Below are 19,249 nucleotides of genomic sequence, written 5' to 3' on the forward strand. Positions count from 1 at the left end.
AGATAAACTATAATTGAGATCTTAAAAAATGACATTTTAAATTATACAATATCTTGTAAATAACTAAATTTTGGTAAATGGTCTATATAATTAATTGTAAACCAGTGCCTTAAGTGGCTTATACTTACATCTGAATCAGACACTGGTGGGGAATCTTCCATATTAGCATCTGGGATGGGTTCTTGTTTTACAGCAGACTTCTTGTTTTCAAAAGATTTACGTCTAGCTGCCATTACCTATGAAAACAATAATGTGATTTGTATACACACACAAAGTCAGTGATCTAGACTTTAATCATTAATCTGTAGTCAATTACCACATCAGCTGGAATTGCTCATCAACCATCCTTACATAATAAACACCTCAAAATTTTATTGCTTACTGCTTTGGCTGGCTTTTCTTTCCATGTAGATAGCTCTTTGGATACGAGTTCTTCTGGCTTCATTCTTACAAGCCTTGACAAAGGAAGGTCTTCCCTAAGAACACGATGGAAAAGTCCCTAGAGAGAGAGGAGTGATTCGAGGTGAGCAGGAACTACTTACACAACTAGCAAATGAGAATCTTCCAATAGGCAAGTAAATGCGGTCATCCAGTTCATGAATTCCTTCTAAAAGGTCTTAAGTGTAAATAGAATGAAATATGTAAAATACACTTTTTAAAAAATATTGCCAGGTTAGCAAAATATTACTCTATAACTTAATTTGAAGCATGTCTGTATCAGGAATGGGCACAAACAATAGATGGGACTGAGCGTTCCACAGGCATTTTTCTCCACATGCAGAATTTTATATATCTCGTATCATATTCCCTTGCCTCTTTTCTAAACCAAAAAGCCCCAAGCTTGTTAGTTTTAGCCATTCATGCTTCCAAAGCTCCCCACCCCAATAAAATTTACAATCCTTTTGATTGTACAGAAAACTCATAGCAGTTTACAAAAAGAGCTATAAAACAATAAATGATGCAGTCAAATCAAAGGCTGTCCACTAAAAAAAAAAAAAAGGCTGTTGAGAAGTCATTCATTCGCTTTCATACAAACCTGATTTTTAGGGTCCTTCAGATTGAACATAATGCTGCGATATTTACTCTTATACCGATTGTCTGTAGCCTGGAATAAATTAAACATCTCCTTTTCAATGTTCAGTGCAATCTTTCCCACCTCACTCTCTGTCATAGCCAGATCATCACTATCATTTACTCTGCCAAAAGAAAGAGTTAGGAAAGAAAGAAAAGGGAGTCAAAAATGACAGTACTGCTAAGTAGCTTGATCTACCTATATGCAGGAAGAATCTTCTATGACTTAAGTCTCAAAAATGGCCTACTTAATTCAAGGATGAATTTTCCTTCTTTGATTCCCACTATCCACTGCTGCAACATCCTCTGAATATCATGTACTCAGGAGGATTGTTCTGCTGCTTAAAGTACTGATGATAGTTTGGGAAAACTGGTGATAAGCACATGCATTTATATTGGACAGTGCTTATCTGTTTTGTGAATACCATGTTTTTTTTAAAAAAAGTCTATTTTTCAAGAAAGGCCCCCTTTGGGGCCTTCTGTTCTTGTTTAAAACCTTTAAGAAATGTTGACCTTTACTAAGGTATTTCCTTCTCAGTCAAAAATATTCACAAAATATTCACTAAACTTATTTCAGATGCATTATCTAAAGTGCTATGAAAGGTGAGAAGAAATGAATATCACTGTTCATGCAGCATTACAACTAATGATTATTCTAAACTATCCAGATTATTTGCACAGAGAAAGTGCACTTAGTGCCTACCTTTTCCACAATATCTCCTTAAGGGATCTCCGTATATTTTGGCGAATTTGAGAGTTAGGCTGTGATTGACTAGCACTTGCAGATTTTGCTTGTGTAGCTGAGGAAGTTGTTGAAGAAGCAGAGGACACCATGGGCTTCCTGAGCCCTCCACCAATGCTTGAAGAGGAAACTGTTTTTTTATAAACTGAGGGTGTACCATAGGACAAAGGTGAAGGCCTTGATGATGACACATTGCTTGATGTAGGTGGACCAGTTGAAAGTGAAGACTTCTTAGGTATCACCCCTTTGAAACCTGCAGCAGAGTATTTAATTGGATGCTTAGAACTAGTAAATGTAGAGGGTTTCTTTAAGGGCGGATTTCTGCTTTGGGTAGACACTGCAGAAGTGGGTTGAGACGCTGCAGTAGTTGACACAACCATTTTCTTTGATGCTACCGAAGATTCAGCTGGCTTATCCTCATTCTTACGTTCCTCTTTCTGTGCTGTTAACAGGAACAAAACACAATAAATTATATATTTTTTTCAACAGGTGCTGCAAAGATTCAACAAGAGACATGATCCAGTAAGCCAAACATGTTCGTAATTCTTTTAATGAAAATAAAGAGATTAAAGAAGATCAATTTAGGCTAGATTATGGACAAACAATATTTGTTGTTTAAAACTATCTTATAGAAGTGATATTGGTTTTATGAAGGTGCCTTATTTTTGTACAAATTGATTTGACAAAATAAACTTGCAAGACACCGGGAGAGATGGGCTGTGCCCATGATGCAAATGAATCATGCCCAATGAATCATACCCAAAGTTTACCAACAGGAAAGAGTACAATCTCTTGAGAGAAAACATATGAAAAAGAAAGCTATTTCGAATACATGTTTTTCACACTTTTAAAACAAAAGTAGATCCATCTTCAAAGATTGCACACATGAGCTAACACATATACAAAACAGCAAGGATAAGGCTCAGGCAAACAAGCTGTATTTTTAAGGAAAAGAAAGAATATTCACTTTCTAAATAATGCAAACAATTCTAACATTTATTATACTTGTATCAGATATGTTGAATTATCAATGTGAAGTAATGGTCACAACACATCAAAACAAATACGTAAGCTGAACGTTTCAGAAGAGCACTCGTTAGAATAGCATCTGACTAAACAAATATGATTTTATTACATCTCTCCCCTAGCATCATTTCACCTGAAACACTTTAGAATTCTGCTTGTAACATCATGCGAATTCTTGCATCATAACATCAGCTTTTATTCCTACCTGTATACATGTGGCCGCAATCGACCACAACTTTCCTAGCATTTCAACACATGCTCAGTAAGAATCTTGTAGGATTGTAACATATTATGATATTCACAAGTGTTTTCTGTAAATAAGTGCCTCCCTCGAAAACAAACATTTGCCTTAAAATGAAATTGCAAGGTTTAGTTCTATTTAAACTATAGAAACTAAGGTATCTAGATATATAGATGCACATGTGAAATAACTCACATTCAAAAGAAAAATAACCTCTATTAACAATGGAATAGATGTGGACAATGGCTGGAATGAGGAACAGTATAACACTTGTTAACAGAAGGAATGTAGTGTGAACTGTTTGTTATTATGCAGTTTTCAGTCATCATTTTTAAAGCAGCATCTTAAAATATAGGCCGTAATTTTGGTAGCTGAAAACCATACTTGCTAAAAATCTCTAAACAGACATCTGAAACATATTCTCATTAGAGGTATATTTAAATATGATCTCTGAAGTAACATTGAATGAGAGATCTGCTCTTCTAGAAATTCATTAGGTATCATGTCCCTACGTTTAGCAATGTGCTTTAGTTATTCCAAGGTAAACAATCTTTGTGGCTTTTGTTGCAGCTGCCTCTGCAAAGTGCTGCTATCTTGAGCAAATGAGTTTATGTAAACTACTACAGTAGGAGTAAAACTTTGCATTCATTAATGTTTAGCATACTGGATGGGATCAGAGTCCAACCACATCAGATAATTCAAAATACTCATGGTGAGCTAGTGTTCTGTCCACTCGATCGAGTCGGCGTATCTATATGTATGATAGCATTGTGAATGGCATGGCACGTATTGCCAGATTAAGAAGAGACCTGGAAATGAAGAGCCACTGATGTTTGCATTTGCGATTAGGCTGTTTCATGTGATTTAGTTGAAATAAGTGAATAAATACTCCTGTTGAAGAGAATACTATGCCCTTACTATAAATAGTTCTTTACAGAGGTTCAAGAGCAATAGGAGATAAACACAATAATCTTGATGTTTATACTATAGTGTTTATACTTCTGAAAAATTATACAGAACTCGCTTTTCAGAAAGGAATATTTAACCACAGAAATGTTTTGTAATCTAAGATTGTTACCTTGCCTTTCTTTAGCAGTAAAAGCTTTTTTGTAAGGACACCAATTGGACACAACCCATAGAGTTACACACACAACTATGTGTGTTCCAAGGTCGGCTTGTGGCAGCAGCACAGCACAAACCTTTGACACTGAGTTAGCACTCTGACCATGGCATCCCATACTAAATAACCACATGGCAGAACAGTGGTCCAATAAAACCAGGTTGCTAGAAAGACAAATTCTAATGCCTATGGTTCCAAGTTAAAAGTCCAATCTTTAGTATTTAAATAATTTTAATTTAGAGTTTCAAAACTTGCAAGTTACGTTTCATATGGAGACAATAAAAATATGTACTTCATTAGACTATAATGGTGACTTTTTACACCTATTAAACTTTAGTTTCGCCCAATATTTTTGATTTAGCACACCAATAGATTCAGAAACAGATAACTTGTTCACTCACTGCAATTAGGCTTCTTAAGATTGGAGATGCGGCATCTGATGTGTTCATCCCAGTTACTCTTACTCAAGTTTTCCTTTTGGTAAAGGTAAAGGTAAAGGTAAAGGTACCCCTGCCCGTATGGGCCAGTCTTGACAGACTCTGGGGTTGTGCGCCCATCTCACTCAAGAGGCCGGGGGCCAGCGCTGTCCGAAGACACTTCCGGGTCACGTGGCCAGCGTGACAAGCTGCATCTGGCGAGCCAGCGCAGCACATGGAAACACCGTTTACCTTCCCGCTGGTAAGCGGTCCCTATTTATCTACTTGCACCCGATGGTGCTTTTGAACTGCTAGGTTGGCAGGCGCTGGGACCGAACGACAGGAGCGCACCCCGCCACGGGGATTCGAACCGCCGACCTTTCGATCGGCAAGTCCTAGGCGCTGAGGCTTTAACCCGCAGCGCCACCCGCGTCCCTTCCCTTTCCTTTTGGTACTTGTACATAATTTGCTCTTCCCAAATCCCTGTCCCCTCCATGCTTCAAAGCCAATTGTAGCTGCCCCGTTGGAACTCCTAGTAGTCTCTTTTCCTAATCTACACAAATCACTAAGTGTTCACCTTATCCCCAGGGATGCTCCTCCACGAGGATTCCTTTGAGGAATCTGATCACTCTGCTTTTTATCATCACTCGTTTTTGCAATAAATTAGAATCTGGTAATAGCATAGAGCAAACACAGGACTCTATGTACTTGCAAGTTCTGGATAAGCTCAGAATATAAACTGCAGCATTCTGAAAAGCCCAGCTCTTATTTTTAAATTAAGTTTCTGTACCTTATTGTTGATACACCTTAAATCATGTAGACAATGCATCCTTGGCAAAAAATGTTTTGCCTTTTTATAATTGAGTAATATTGGCAGCTACTTTGGACAGTTTACCGTGGGAAAGTGGCATATAAACTGGACACCTCTGATGTCTAGTGTGGGAGAAGTGGGTGTTTGGCATAGGGTCTCATTGAAACATAACTCTGCTCTTACGCACAAACTGGTTTGAAGAATGGCACAATGGCTCAGTGTGTCTGTTAACCAGAAGGTTGGTGGTTTGAGCCAACCAAGGGACAGCTATGATCAGGATTCCTGCACTAAAGGGGGTTGGACTAGATGACCCTTGAGGTCCCTTCCAACTCTGCAGCTCTGTGATTCCAAGTTATAAAACATAAAGAGAAAATGTTAGATATACCATATACAGTATAGGAAAAATAGATCACCTTCAGGAATTGCTTTTGAGCTTGCCTTCTTATAAACAAATATCCTGAGATGCTCTTTTTGTGTAACGAATGTTCTCTATAGAACAGACACAGAGTCTCCCAAGGGCTGCAGTAAGTTCTCTCAGGAAATGCAGGATTAAGACTTTAATTTTTTCCTACTGAAACTTGCATTTAGTTTAAGTTCTTGGTTTTACATTTGAAAAGTTAACAGGATCTAACCTCTTCTTATTTTTTCCATTTTAGCAGTTGAACATTGACAGCCTGAAAAATACTGGCATATCTGCAAAAGCCACTATGCAAATGATTAGACACAACAGGAGGCATTTGCCACACAGTAGCAAGCTTTCTGTTTTCTTCAGCTGTAGCATAAACAAATCTCCCAAAACAATTGGGAGTTGAAGTAACTAAGAACCTAGTTTTTCATCATGGGCTTCTCTTTCATTTTAACCTCCAGGTAACTGACCATGCCAGCTGTGATGGGTGGAAGAGTTGTGAGGAATTTACAGCAGCCACGGAGTGACAACACACTATGGGCTTCCCTGCTTATGCATACAAAGTAAGGTATTAATTCAATTTCTTGCCTGCCCTTCTTCATAAGGTCCCGGGGGTTATTTGGCATTAACAATTCTGAAGCACATGTATTTCATCATAAAAAACCACCCACCCAGCCTGTCAAGATGTGTTGAGAAATTCCTGCAATCTATGAATACAAGGGCCCGTACTAGTTTTACTGTGTTTTTATGTAGTATCAAACCCTTCCCATGAAAGTAACTCAAATGCTACATTTTAAGAATGAGGGCTGAAGTGTGTGGTCTGGAATTGCCTGGTGCAGAATTGCTGAAGTGAAGATGATGCAGGCCTTTTTAGTCTCTTGACCAGGAGACCCCTGAAGGCCCCATATAAGGAAAGGGCAAGAAAAACACTACCGGAGGCAGGGATCCAGCTTTAGGGAGATAAAATCGCCTAAGAACCCAAGAGAAACAGATGAGCAAATACTGAGAAAGGGTACCTGATTCGAGAGCAGACTATAGACAGCCAAACATAAAATCCCAACATGTGTACTTGGCCTGATTTTTCTGCCTTCTTTTCTCCTGTTACTGCCCATACTTGTGCATTGCCACAGCAACGTACATATTTTGTGTCTTGGAGGATAATAGCGGGACAGAGAAAAACAAACAAGCTGTATCCTCAGGCACGACACAGGAGAAAAACACTTCAGAACAGATGGGGTCTCAAATTGCCTGCAGGCTTGTTGTGCTCCCATTCGTGAAATGGGGGCTGGGGGCTTTGAAAACAAGTATAATTGCAGAGCTGCAGTCCAGGGCAAGTGCGCAGAGAGAACGGCTGCAACAGATGTCAGCCCTGATCTGTTGTTTGTGGGCAGGAAGCTTTGAGGCCTTGAAGGCGAAGAGGGAAGATCAACAGCGATAGCACAGTAGCTGCATGACAATCGTATTGGTAGCTCCCCAAGTGCCCGACTAAGCAGCTACCTGGAGACATGGCTAGCTGCTACTATAAGGGGGACTCCATCCTGTCCTAGCCAGTGTCCACATCTTTATACCAACTAAACAGCTCCATCCAGACATTTTGGGGCAAAGTAGTTTACAGTGTTTGCCTGCAAATGCTCAAAGGCTGGCGATCACCGTATGCAGAATTAAGGGAATTATATTCACAAATTCCAATAACTGTTACTTGCAGCTGCTTTTGTAAAATCACTTCTACTGACACATGGTTTTAGTGGTCTTCGTAAGTTGAATACTAAGTGGTGACCATTCTTTTGGGCAAGTATGCCACAAATCAAGTCGAAAGTATGAAAAAATATCATTCAGGTGCACATTATACCAAGCAGGGGTCTGCTGTGGAGTTTACTGAACTGAGCAGTAGGAAGAAGTGCAGGACTGACCTTTTCCATAGCAACCAACCCAAATAAAATTTTCTTAGATCGAAATTGTAGCAAATCTTAATACAGAAGGCTATTACACCAGACTAACACAAATCTAGACAATTACTTATATTAACTGTACAACTCACATTCCACTCCACAAGTCTGCACGGATTACTCTAGTCCATAATATGGGACAGAGTGGTCCAACCTCCCAAAGTGTGCGGCAAGAGTACTTTGACACAGAAACCAGAGGCTCCAGAGTGAATCAAATTTTTATATTGTTACTTAAGAATTTGCAATATAGCTAATATTATTTAATATACACCATTAGTATATTTAAGTATAAGCATAATGGGACCTACTCCTGAGCATAGCTGTCAACTTACAGATTTGAAAATAAGGGGCCAGCAGCCTTGAAAATAAGGGATCAGCAGCCAAAATAAGGGATTTCCCCAGCACAGGTATGTTCACCTTCTGAGCCCCTCCGAGCCAAAGGCAGAAAGCCCAGCCAGCAGCCAAACGAAGCCTCAAGCAGTGGTTCCCACAGCGCAGCAACCTGGCAAAGGGGATGCAACAAGGAAAACCACCATCCCCTCTCTGCTGGGAAGCGCTGAGCAAAGGCGAGTCCCCAGGCAACATGGCCGAATTGAGCGGCACAAGGCATGCAAGCTCCACCCCCCAGTCATTCTTAGACTCCTTATTGGGTGAGCAACGCAGCCAAGCAACACAGTTGGAGCCTCCCTGGCTGGCAGGGAGAGGAGCTGCTTCCTTTGAAACCCGGGAAATTTAAGGGACATCATCAATAAGGGACAGCAGCGGGACACGGTGCTGGGATAAGGGACTTTCCCGCCAAATAAGGGATGGTTGACAGCTATGCTCCTGAGTTAGTATGCGCTGAATCAGTGTGCTAGGCTGTGATCCGCAAAATAGGATTATAACTCCATGTGTGGTCAAAATGCAGTGCGAGACTTAAGCAAATGCTGTTAAGTTCACTGAGCCTTATATATGTGGAGGTATCCAGTTGTTCATTATCAGTGTGTGGAAAATACCTCTCTCACATTAATACATTATTTTGTTGTCCAGAGCAATCCTGGGCAAGGTTAGAGGATACAGCAGGGGAGGGCTGGCCCGTTTGGCCTTGAAAGGGATGAGAGAGAGAAGCGCCTTTGCCGTTTGTACAGCAATAAGAAAAAAAAAGCCAGCTACTTGAGTCACTTTAAGAAGTCCTGAACACTGCCAAAGGCTGTCGAAAATGGCCTTGAGGGCTGCATGCAACCCCCGGGCTGCATGTTGGACCACCCTCATATAGGAAATCAAAATTGTTTGTGCATCTGTTAAACATCCATCTGAGGGGAAGTGGAGTTAATTGACAAACGGTACGACTTGGGAGTCAGGGAATTCTTGCCAACTTTTCATGGGTCTAGCCTCAGCAACCTACACATGGCCATGATTGCATGAATATAGTCAAAAACTAGGCTCATATTGAGTAGACTTATCTTTATACATGTCGTTTGTTGAAAAAAGCACTGATGCAGCTGAAGGTATAGCTTAGGGGGAAGTGACCAGAAACTTTAATTAGCTGATATAAAAGACAGAATTCTATTTCACCTAAAATTGAAATCCATCCCATTGTGGCTGTAAATGCGGTTCTCAAGCAAAGAGAGCCTGCATAAAATCAAAGGGGATAGTTTAAGCCGTCTTGGACACAGCATTCATTTGCAGTGCCATTTAGTGACCTGCATTTGTTCAGATCTGTGTGATGGTATTCAGACATAGCAGAATCCCTCATAAAAACAGCTCACTGTCTAGACCAGGTGTCAGAACCTTTGGCTCTCCAGATGTTGCTGAGCTACAACTCCCATCATCTTTGGCCATTGGCTGTGCTTGCTGCAGTTTATCAGATCTGTAGTTCAGCAACATCTGGAGGGTCAAACATTCCTCACACCTAGTCTAGAACATTTGAGCTGAAACTCCCCCCCCCCCCCCTAGAAAGGCAGGAAGTACTTTCCTGTTTTGGTTTTTCTGTTTTGTTCAACTTTCCCCAAAGAAAGGAAATGTATAGTATTACAGCCAGAAAACCACAAACAGCTCAGGAATGTTCAGGAATGTGGTGGTGGTGGTAGGAAATGCATAGAATTTCTAGAGTCAAACAGGAAAGGGAAGTGATTGCATTCTACTCATAGCTATTGCACAAGGCATGCACTCACCACCATCAGTTCTGTAGGCAGTAGCTAGCTTTTGGCTTAATACTGAAGATTGCAGCTGGATGGGAATCTTAAAAGTCGCAGAAGTTTTATACAGCTTATCTAAATATATGGCTTGATTATGCAGTAAAAACAATCTCTTAAAAGTAGTAGCACCTGTTATATACATAAAAGACATAGGTAAGAGAGGTCTGCCTACTTGCTAGAGCATAGGGTATTTATTGGGTTGAAGCTTACAGGAATGCCTATGCACAGGATTAATTATCACTATTTCAATTCAACAAACATTAAGATGCAGAAATCAATAGCACATTAGATTTAAAAAAACCAATTTAAATATGCCATTTAATATTTTTAAATCAGCTTTGTCATTCTTGTTTTGCTTTTTGAAAAAATCCCTGTATGTTTGGTCCCTTTCTATACTGTGCTGCGGAACTTGTGATCATTCAAATATAGCATTTCCAAACTCCCATCAGCCCCAGCCAGGATCTCAAATGGTCAGGGATGGGAGCTGTAATGCAGCATTTAGAAGGCAAGAGGTTCCCCCTTCCCCCCGGTTCTGTATGTGTGTCAGTTACATCCTACTAACCTTCTTTCCAGTACCATTATCTTATTTAAGTCAGTTTAGACCACACTCCTTTAAGTGCCAATTACACAACACTGGTTTATTTTACACCCTCCCCCCAGGCATGGGGTTTGTCTGCCTGCCAGTACTTTTCAAAAGAAAAACATAGTTGCATATATACTAAAGCAGCATGACCAGATTAGCCCATACTGCAATTTGTTGATATGCACATGCTCACTGGAAAAATGGGACACCCGAGTTATGTTTAGATGTCCTGTAAATTAGGTAAGGCAACAAGAAGGCAGGCAAAGGAGGCTAAGAGAAACCTGTTCAGCCCATTCATTGTAGATTTATGAAGTTTAGACTTGCTCATCAAGTTGCATTTGGGTAGGGAAATCTGCTCCTTCCCAATGAAATTTGGGTTAGCATTAGAATTTGATGTGTGCAACTACAGGTTCCAACTTGCTTCCATCAGTTGCAAGAGGCGTTCAATAGAAAATGACTGCCAATTCCTTACAGTGTGCAGGCAGACCCTAGATGGGGGCATATGCATACAGGTTTAACAAACTCCCCACCTTGCCATAATTGGTACTGCAGTTCTGGTACCCCTATTAGTTGTTTGCAGTTCTCATTTGATGACACCATAAGATGTTGGAAAGTCCAGCCATAAAATTAGTCTACGTTGGTCATTGAAAGGAGTAAGCTGCCAGTAGGCTCTCTGCCATCCTTCCTTGGAATCTTGTTTGTTCAGGGCCCAGATTAGGATATTCATGTAATTTGGATTTAGGTGGCAGAGGAGAAAGTAGTTGTAATCAAGTCCTTTTCTCCCACAAGCTAACAATTCTACACTAAGCTCATGTTGACGATACCGAGACATTGGGAAGTGATTCAATAGTCCCCAGAGGGGATCTTCTTTCACTTTAGAAGGAGTGATGGAACTAGTCACAAATGAATCTAAAGTCCTATGGTTAGCAACTGAACAGTGTGTTCCATTAATGAATGCAACATTACATGCTTCAATATTGGAAATGCCAGTTGGCTGGTCAGCAATTAACCTCCAATTACCTAAAATATCAAAACATCCCTAGCAGTTTCATTGGTAGACTGGCAACTTCCATAAGGGAAAAAGAACACACCACCTTTCCTTAATAGCACAAATGACTATGTTGAGGGTGCCCAAGCACATCATCTGTGTAGGCACATAATGTGGTACACATGTTTAAGCCTTTGTTTGCAAGCCCATATACAGTCAAGTTCCGTATACCATCATCACAAAGCATATGCATCTTTCGTAAGTGAATACCACAAAAATATGAGCCAGTAAACAGAGATTTTAAAACATTATATGGAAGGCTGACCGGGGCGGGCGGGTGCAGAAAGGTTATATAATTTAAATCTTCCTCATGTCTAGAACTTGGCATACCTATTCATCATATATGGCTTCTTCAAAAAGTATTTACTTTAGATATGATATTAACAATCAGATTAAATGTGGTTTCCAGGTTTACCCAGTGACACTAATTCACGGCAAGGATGAAAATCACAAAATCACACCCAGCGTATTTTTCAGATTTCTAGAAATTTCAGCTTAATCAAGTTTCTAGTCCTCATGAAAAGAAGTGTCTGTTGTGGTATGTATATGGAGCTGCTTCGCATAGATCACCTCAGAGCTCACCTACCAGTCCACACATGACTCCCCATCTTGTCTTCTACTGCACGATTCTCTAATGATTTCAGAAAAGCTAACTTTTCAGAAGTAGTTTTGAGTGAACTACCACTGTTGCAGATTCAGTTCAAAGAGCGCCTACATTTGACTTAGAAATTTGACTTTGCTTACAAAAAAATAACCAAATCTTTGAAATGGCTAACTTAATAATCTGCATCAGACGAAACCAGGAGCACTTTATTAAAAAACAAAACAAAAAAAACCTCATCTAAAACAAAGGCATGAATCTAATTTTCTCCTTGTGGAATGGCAGTCATGTTCTTGCCAAATTGTGGGAGCTTATATGCGCTAAGAATGCCCTACGTGAAATACCAATTTGAAACCATTTCAGCAAAACACAGGCGGTTAGTAGATCTGTTGAGATGATTATGCATCACAACACCTGCACATGACTGCTTTTCAAACATTGCTGCCCATATTATTTGGATACCATGCAACAATGCAAAATTTCAGTAATAAAGCTAGGGCCAAAATGCTTTGGTAACCACTGCACCGGTAGCCTGTTATTACACTGCTGCCTCGGTAACTGGTTGAAATAGGGCAAATCAACCCCATGATCCAGTTGTACTCTTAGTATCATATGAAATGTAAACTGCAGTAACAGGGCTCAGGTGGCATCTTCTGGCAAGAAGCAAGATTTAGTATCATGAGTGAGATAGTTGGTAAGCATCGTGAGGATTGTCAATGCGAGCTCCGCTTAGGTTGATTTGAGAATTTAGTACATGGATTGTGCTAGTTTTGTTCGCTGTAGCTAAAATGTACAAAAATCCTAAATGCATTTCATTGCAGATTTCTGAGAAAGCAGTTTCTGCCAAGTCTCCGTGTGGCACAATTTGCAATAATCTAATGTTTCCCAGCGAGTGGCTTAAGAGAATCTTGTGTGCTGTTCTCGGGTTGCCGATTTGTGCAAGGCTAAAAGTAGATGGGAACCTCTGCAGGCCTTATTGTTCTCAAGAAACCAGATGGTCAGAATGGGGAGAAGTTTGCTCTCATTCCAACTCCCCTAAAAGCCAAGATGGCTTTTTACTGAATTTACTATGTTTCCCCTTTGCTGAACAGGGAAACTGAAATAGAATCCTAAGCTAGTAATTCACTAGTAGTGTGTGGAAGATCTTAGTAACTGCATACAGAAACTGTCTTATCAGTGGGCCAAATTTAAGGTAATTTTCATATGCTGCTAATCACATATGCCTCATCAATTCTAGTATTCATTGGATTTTCCTAACTTTTTATTATGCACTGAAAATATTTATATGCAGCCCTATTACAGAATTGTGCTATGGAGTGTGTAATGTTCTCTTTAACAGAGAACATCCAGTCCATTTAAGACAATGGAAGTGGAATGTTCTTGTAAGAATGAACAATCCCCAGGTAAATAAAAAAGTACCCAAGCCCCCATTCACAGTGCAAAAGATGGGTGTGAAGGCTTGAAGGAGGGGTATTTTAAACCCTCAAAAAGCAAAACCCATTCCAAGCACTTCCATAATGTTGAATAGTATAAATGGCAAAGATCAGCAGGTGCTGCAGCCATTCCACAATATTACTTACCATAAACTGTAACTCAAGTGTTGCCTCCGCATGTTCACTGTTGGGAGATGAATGCAACACTTCAGAGCATCAGCAGCATGTAGAGCCATGCTTGAAAGACACTCAAGCACCCTAATGTAGCCCTGAATCTTTGGTTCCTAGACGTGTCACCAGAATCTGCCTCAAATCCTCCTGTCTGCGGTTGGAGGAAGATACTTCCTGTTATGCTTTTAAATCTGTATTATATATCAATTATTTTTTTGTTCCTGGTTCTCCTTCTGGACCCACTAAGCACCTTCTAAAGTGCATCTACCCCCCCCCTCAAAACGTGCTGCATTGACCACCCCTCTCGAGAGTCATCAAATCAGGCTTGAAAGCAAGGCTTGCTTTAAACCCAGATTCTGGACTCGCAAGTGTTAGGACAGGCTGTTCATCTGTGTCAGGATTTCTTCGTAATAGTGAGGCAAGTCTATGAGCATTTGCCCAATTCAAGTCACCCAGGACCGCTTGTTGGTTCAAACTATTTTCAGTTGTACTACTCCCCACTTGGAACAAATGTAAACTGCAACTGTTTGCTGCTGCCTACAATCAGGTTTCGAACTCGTATAACTTGATTAAGGCAGCTTCTCTGCATTTTAACCATGATCATATTCTAGATATGGGTGAATTAGTTTTTCTCCAGCCTTACAAAAGGGGAACTGAAGGAAAATTAATGCTGTCTATACGCAGTGCTGTACAGAAAATAAATATAAGGCATTGCTTCATGTGTGTTTGATATAGCCTTTTAGAAATGATTAGTGATGAACCTGTTTTCAACTTAGCTGGCTAATTGTGACATGCTGTGTGATGAACTTTAACCAGCCTTATCAGTAGTGATCTACTATAGGCAGGGAAGGATAGCCGCTTTTCAGGACGGTTTTCTTCCTCTGAATCATCCAAGATGGCACCAATTGCAAATGGGACATTGAATTGGCAAGCCCTGGAGCTCAAGCTCTATGGAAACTTATCCTGGCAAGGTCTAGCATGCCTTCCTTGGACATCTAGAATCTCATCAGTTGGCCTGTGGGACAAGAAAAATCTTCACTCTCTCCCAAACCCAACCCAGGTAAGTGGATGTTTCTGCAGCTTATACACCTCCCCTGCAATATGTGGTGCAGCCCACCGCTTAAGTCTTCTTGCACAGATCTTGAAGATGTAGCTCCACGGAGGGCATCTTCAGCTCCCATTCACTGCTTTCAGGCACAGTCAGAAGCCACACAGCAGTCCAGATCTGCTCCTTTGTCTGGAATACTGGAAGTATAAGACATCAGCACGGAGAACCCCTTTTATTTGGAGGGGAGGAGGAAGAGTTCCAATTAGTCACTCAGCCAGTTTAAGGTAATGATGATAAAAAACTCAATACATATATAGTAGGAAGGAACCTTACATTCCCTTTATATTTGATTAGCGAAGAAAGAGTTGACGAGGTAGACACATGACAGCCCCAAATGACTGAATTACACCTGCTACCTGAGCTGGGTCACTGCTCTCACACAAGAGATTTTCTTCAGGTAAGAACTTGCCCCTGATTCTGCACACTACCTTACTTCTATATAATCATCTTTTTAATTCCAGGCTAGTATTTAGTTTCCTACACCTACCCAGCATGGAACATCTTGCAAATGCTCTAGGGCACAAAATATGACTTGCTCTGATCAGAACAAATGCTCAAGTGATTAGAACACTCTTATATTTAAGCACTTGTCTGGCTGCCCCTGGTGGTAAGGAATACCACATAGGCAAGGGCACAAAATTCCCTCCAGACCAATTTGTTGCAATTTTACTAGCTTCTACCCTGGCTGTGGGAAAAGGAAAGCCCCTTCCTCCTTTGCCAGCACAGAAGTGCAGCAGAATGCCTAGAGAGTAGACTTTTATATTGCTTGCACAGGAGGCACAGTCCTTTCTTGTACACCTAGCATATAAATCAACCGGGCTGTCAGTGTTGGAAGGCTGTCAACAAACATCTCCTCTGTCAGCCTCCTACATTTTTACTAGCCTTTTTACTCATAAAAGGAAACCCTCACATGAGTAAATGTTTTTTTGCAGTTCAGTCACTAATTAACAAGGCTGGATTAATAGAGTACTCATAGTCTTTCTAGTCCCATAAATACTACTCTCTGGTTTTCAGCAATTCTCATCTGAAAAAGCTCTACAATGAGAAAACATTGAACTTCAAGGTGTTCTGATTTTGAAGAAAAATTAGTGATATGCTTCCTCTACTGTTTAGAATATCCTGGCTGCATCTTGAGATGTTGCCAGCCCCTTTCTCTTCTCACCAGACTGCTAATTACTTCCTTCAATTTAAGCACTTTTAATGGATTACTACTACCTGAGAAATGGAGTTTACAACAGCACTCTGACACTACCCTTGACCTCAGTGCAGATCAATGTGATGTTAAAGCATTCTAGCACTTTAAAACCAACTTTAATGAAAAGGAAGGGCTGAGGGGAGTATTTAAGACTAGTCCTGACTTATTAGAAAAAGCAGCTTAAAGCAGGACCAATTATATACTGATTTAACCATTTCATTGCTAGAATTTCTTTTTGAATTCCTTTTTGCTTATGGACCCAGCCACCCAGAGTGGCAGGTGCAACCCAATCAGATAGGTGGTGTGTTAGTAAGATGTTATTTTTATAAGGGCTTGTCATATATACTTCCCCTAATTTCATTATTGCTTTTTCTTTCGCAGCTTTCCACTCTCAAAACATTTTCAACTCCCAGTGACTCATTAATATTCTAGTTTTTACAGAGAGAAATAAAAGCTACAATGAAATTGTGTTTTGAAGTCAGAAGTACATTAAAGCTTTCATTGTGGCCAGTAAATCTATCAATTTTGTTTTTCTCAACTGCAAAGGAAAAGCAGATGGTGTGTTGAAATGAGATGTTAGTTTTAAATCCTATCATCAATGTTCTGATTCTAGACAGTCAGAATCAACTAAGAACAACAAAAATTAAGAAACTTTATCTCTTTCCTGCCCAGTAGGTGGCAGAAGGTTCATCTATCGGATTTCTGGATTGGTTTTGTAATAAGAAATTTCTTACCAGCACTTGAAATACTCTGTCCCATTATTTGGATTTTAATTCCACATTCTTTGTTTGTGACTACATTTGTCCTGCAGCCAACTCAAGACTGCAGGACAATGTATGACACCATCATACTTTCAGAATGACAGAGTAAGTGAATTCCCTACTGATCTGCATTAAAATGCTGCATCAAAAATGCTATCGTAATAGACACATATACATAATTATGGCAATACAGATTTGGTTTTATAGCTGTGTTTTTAATGTTGAAGTTGTGTACTGAACAGCATGTTTAAGTAATCTGAAATTCTCCTTGCCATCCTACTCTCATAAAGCAGGGTATGATTGTATATTGTTTGCTGTTAAGAAACAAATAAATTTCAAGCATAGTCAAACAGCTGAACTTTTTGAATTTAATGTGGGGAACCCAGGTTCAAAACCTTGTTCAATTAGAACATTCACCGGGAAGTCACTATCTCTCAGCCTGACTTGCCTTACAAAGCTGTTGTCAGGGTAAAATGGGATAACCCACAATAAATCGCTCTAATAAGACTGAAAGAAAACCCCACTCTTTTTCTGAGTAAGAGAAATTTTGCCTCCAGTGGCTGAGTACCTGTAAACAGTGACAAAGGTGTGACAGGAATATTAGGGTACAGAACACGGCTTCCCTTCCTCGGTACTTGAACAGTTTCATTGAATCATTGATAGTGACTCAATAGCCATGGACGAGAAGTCCAAATTGAGAACTTGATCTGCTAATTCCCAACCCTCTCCCTACGAGCATATTTTTAATTTTTTTTTTAATGTAATCATGGATAAGGGACATTTGATGTTATAGTAAGATACCTGTCACAGTAATAGGATATATAATGCTGAAGCTACTTCTTCCCCTCCCCATAGTACACTATCAGCCTACAAGGTATATTAGAGCAATAGGGAATCCTTTTCCTCCCTACAGTGTTATTGTTTTGCCCAGAGCAATATGCATGGCATCTCCTTTATTCTTTCCATCTGAAGTTCCTCGGAACAGCAGTATCATGTATTTGCTTAATGTGTAGTAGGGTCCCACTAGGTGATGGGTGCAGTATTGAGCAGAACTCTGAAAAGGACCTTACTGTACAAAATTACTCTAGAGCAGCATTTCCCCAAATCCCCCCCACACAGACACAAACCACCTGAAAATTACTGAGGGTCTTGGAGGACTACTTAATGATTTCTCTTGTTTGTTGTAGTGACTGTGATGCACTGTGCTAGACTGTATTGTTGGAGACATGTCATGGACCACTTGAATGAAGCCTGCAGACCAGTTTGGGAACCTCTACTCTAAAGTAACTCTAGAGTAACTTATAGCTATTATGAAAGGAAACTAGTGCAGTTATCTAAGAAGTTCCCTTTACTAACATCTAATTTAAGAGTGTGATGATGTTTTTAAGGTCATTTTTCAGGAAAATGAACACTCATGACCAGGCACTACAGTGCAGCGAGCATCCAATCAGCATGGGGTCATAAGTACTTCAGATATTTCTGAGGAGTGCAAAGACATGCAAGAGGAGGTGGAGCATAGTAGGGTGCCATGTCTCTAATGCTGTAGAGCTTATTGCTGTCTACCATAATAGTGTGTTTTTCAGAGATCAGAAAGGAAATGAATGAAGTTTCATGTAATGTATGTGAGATCCAGATCTACTCCATCAGGTGATGATCAATAAGACTTCTGTACATGCCCAACCCCACATAGTGCCAGGACTAATCAGTCTACAGATACTGTACAAATCTTGTATAACACTGCCTCCCAAGAAAGGGGGAGGAGTAACCACTCCTGGATAACCTCCACCACTGAAGGAGAAAGGAGTCGTTTCAATGAATGAATTTATATTTGGTAGTTTAGCAGTGATACAAATAACTTGAAGACATTCATAGAACTTACCTTGAAGTGGGAGCAGCTTCTAGAGATGGTGAAAGCTCTTCACTAAATGCAAACTAAATGAATATGTCCATTTTCAAGCATAACAGCAACGACAAAAAGATAGTTCCAACTCTAAATTTCCCCGCTAGTTATGGGATTTCACAAAAATGCTCACATTTTGATAATGTACCAGTTAATGTACAATTGATATAGACATTGCTGAGATTAGGCTTCTCAATAGCCACTTGCCTGGCAAAGTAGCCTTGAAGTGACTAGGTAAGGAAGCTTTAGTAAGCTGGAAGATAACTGGCTCTTTCAGACTGTTGTGCCAGAAGTGACCCATAGGGCTATGTGCAGGCAGGTGGACTAGCAAGCTTCGTAGATTTCGTTGAAAGGCTGGGCTGGGTTAATGAAAGTGACAAGGAGAAACAAACCCACGGGAGGTTTTAAATAAAGGTGTCTGAATCCTACATGCCTTAGATACCAAGTCCTCCTGCTCTTGGCTGCCACTGACAAGCAAAAGGCATTACTTTGT

The 19,249-nt window shown here is 40.2% G+C and overlaps 1 protein-coding gene and 2 long non-coding RNA genes across 8 annotated transcripts in view; 2 read left to right on the forward strand and 1 right to left on the reverse strand.

Annotated features, from left to right (window-relative positions):
- The window catches only part of DIDO1 (death inducer-obliterator 1), a 67,676-nt gene that overhangs the window by 20,059 nt on the left and 28,368 nt on the right, over positions 1-19,249 (reverse strand). For all 6 annotated transcript variants that reach the window (XM_028735405.2, XM_028735404.2, XM_077929361.1 and 3 more), the window contains 4 exons: positions 1,775-2,255; positions 1,037-1,196; positions 383-499; positions 129-236 (listed from right to left, as the gene is read on the reverse strand). In XM_028735405.2, coding sequence (XP_028591238.2) covers positions 129-236; positions 383-499; positions 1,037-1,196; positions 1,775-2,255 — 866 coding nt within the window. The remainder of the gene's footprint in view (positions 1-128; positions 237-382; positions 500-1,036; positions 1,197-1,774; positions 2,256-19,249) is intronic.
- Positions 419-8,344, forward strand: LOC114599734 (uncharacterized). The gene is made up of 4 exons (XR_013393032.1): positions 419-523; positions 2,303-2,335; positions 6,295-6,396; positions 8,187-8,344. It is a non-coding gene; the product is annotated as an uncharacterized LOC114599734 (long non-coding RNA).
- On the forward strand, positions 14,705-18,140 carry LOC144327864 (uncharacterized). Its single transcript, XR_013393031.1, has 3 exons — positions 14,705-14,852; positions 15,195-15,297; positions 18,044-18,140. It is a non-coding gene; the product is annotated as an uncharacterized LOC144327864 (long non-coding RNA).

This window comes from Podarcis muralis, chromosome 5 (genome assembly GCF_964188315.1).
Source record: "Podarcis muralis chromosome 5, rPodMur119.hap1.1, whole genome shotgun sequence".
NCBI lineage: Eukaryota > Metazoa > Chordata > Lepidosauria > Squamata > Lacertidae > Podarcis > Podarcis muralis.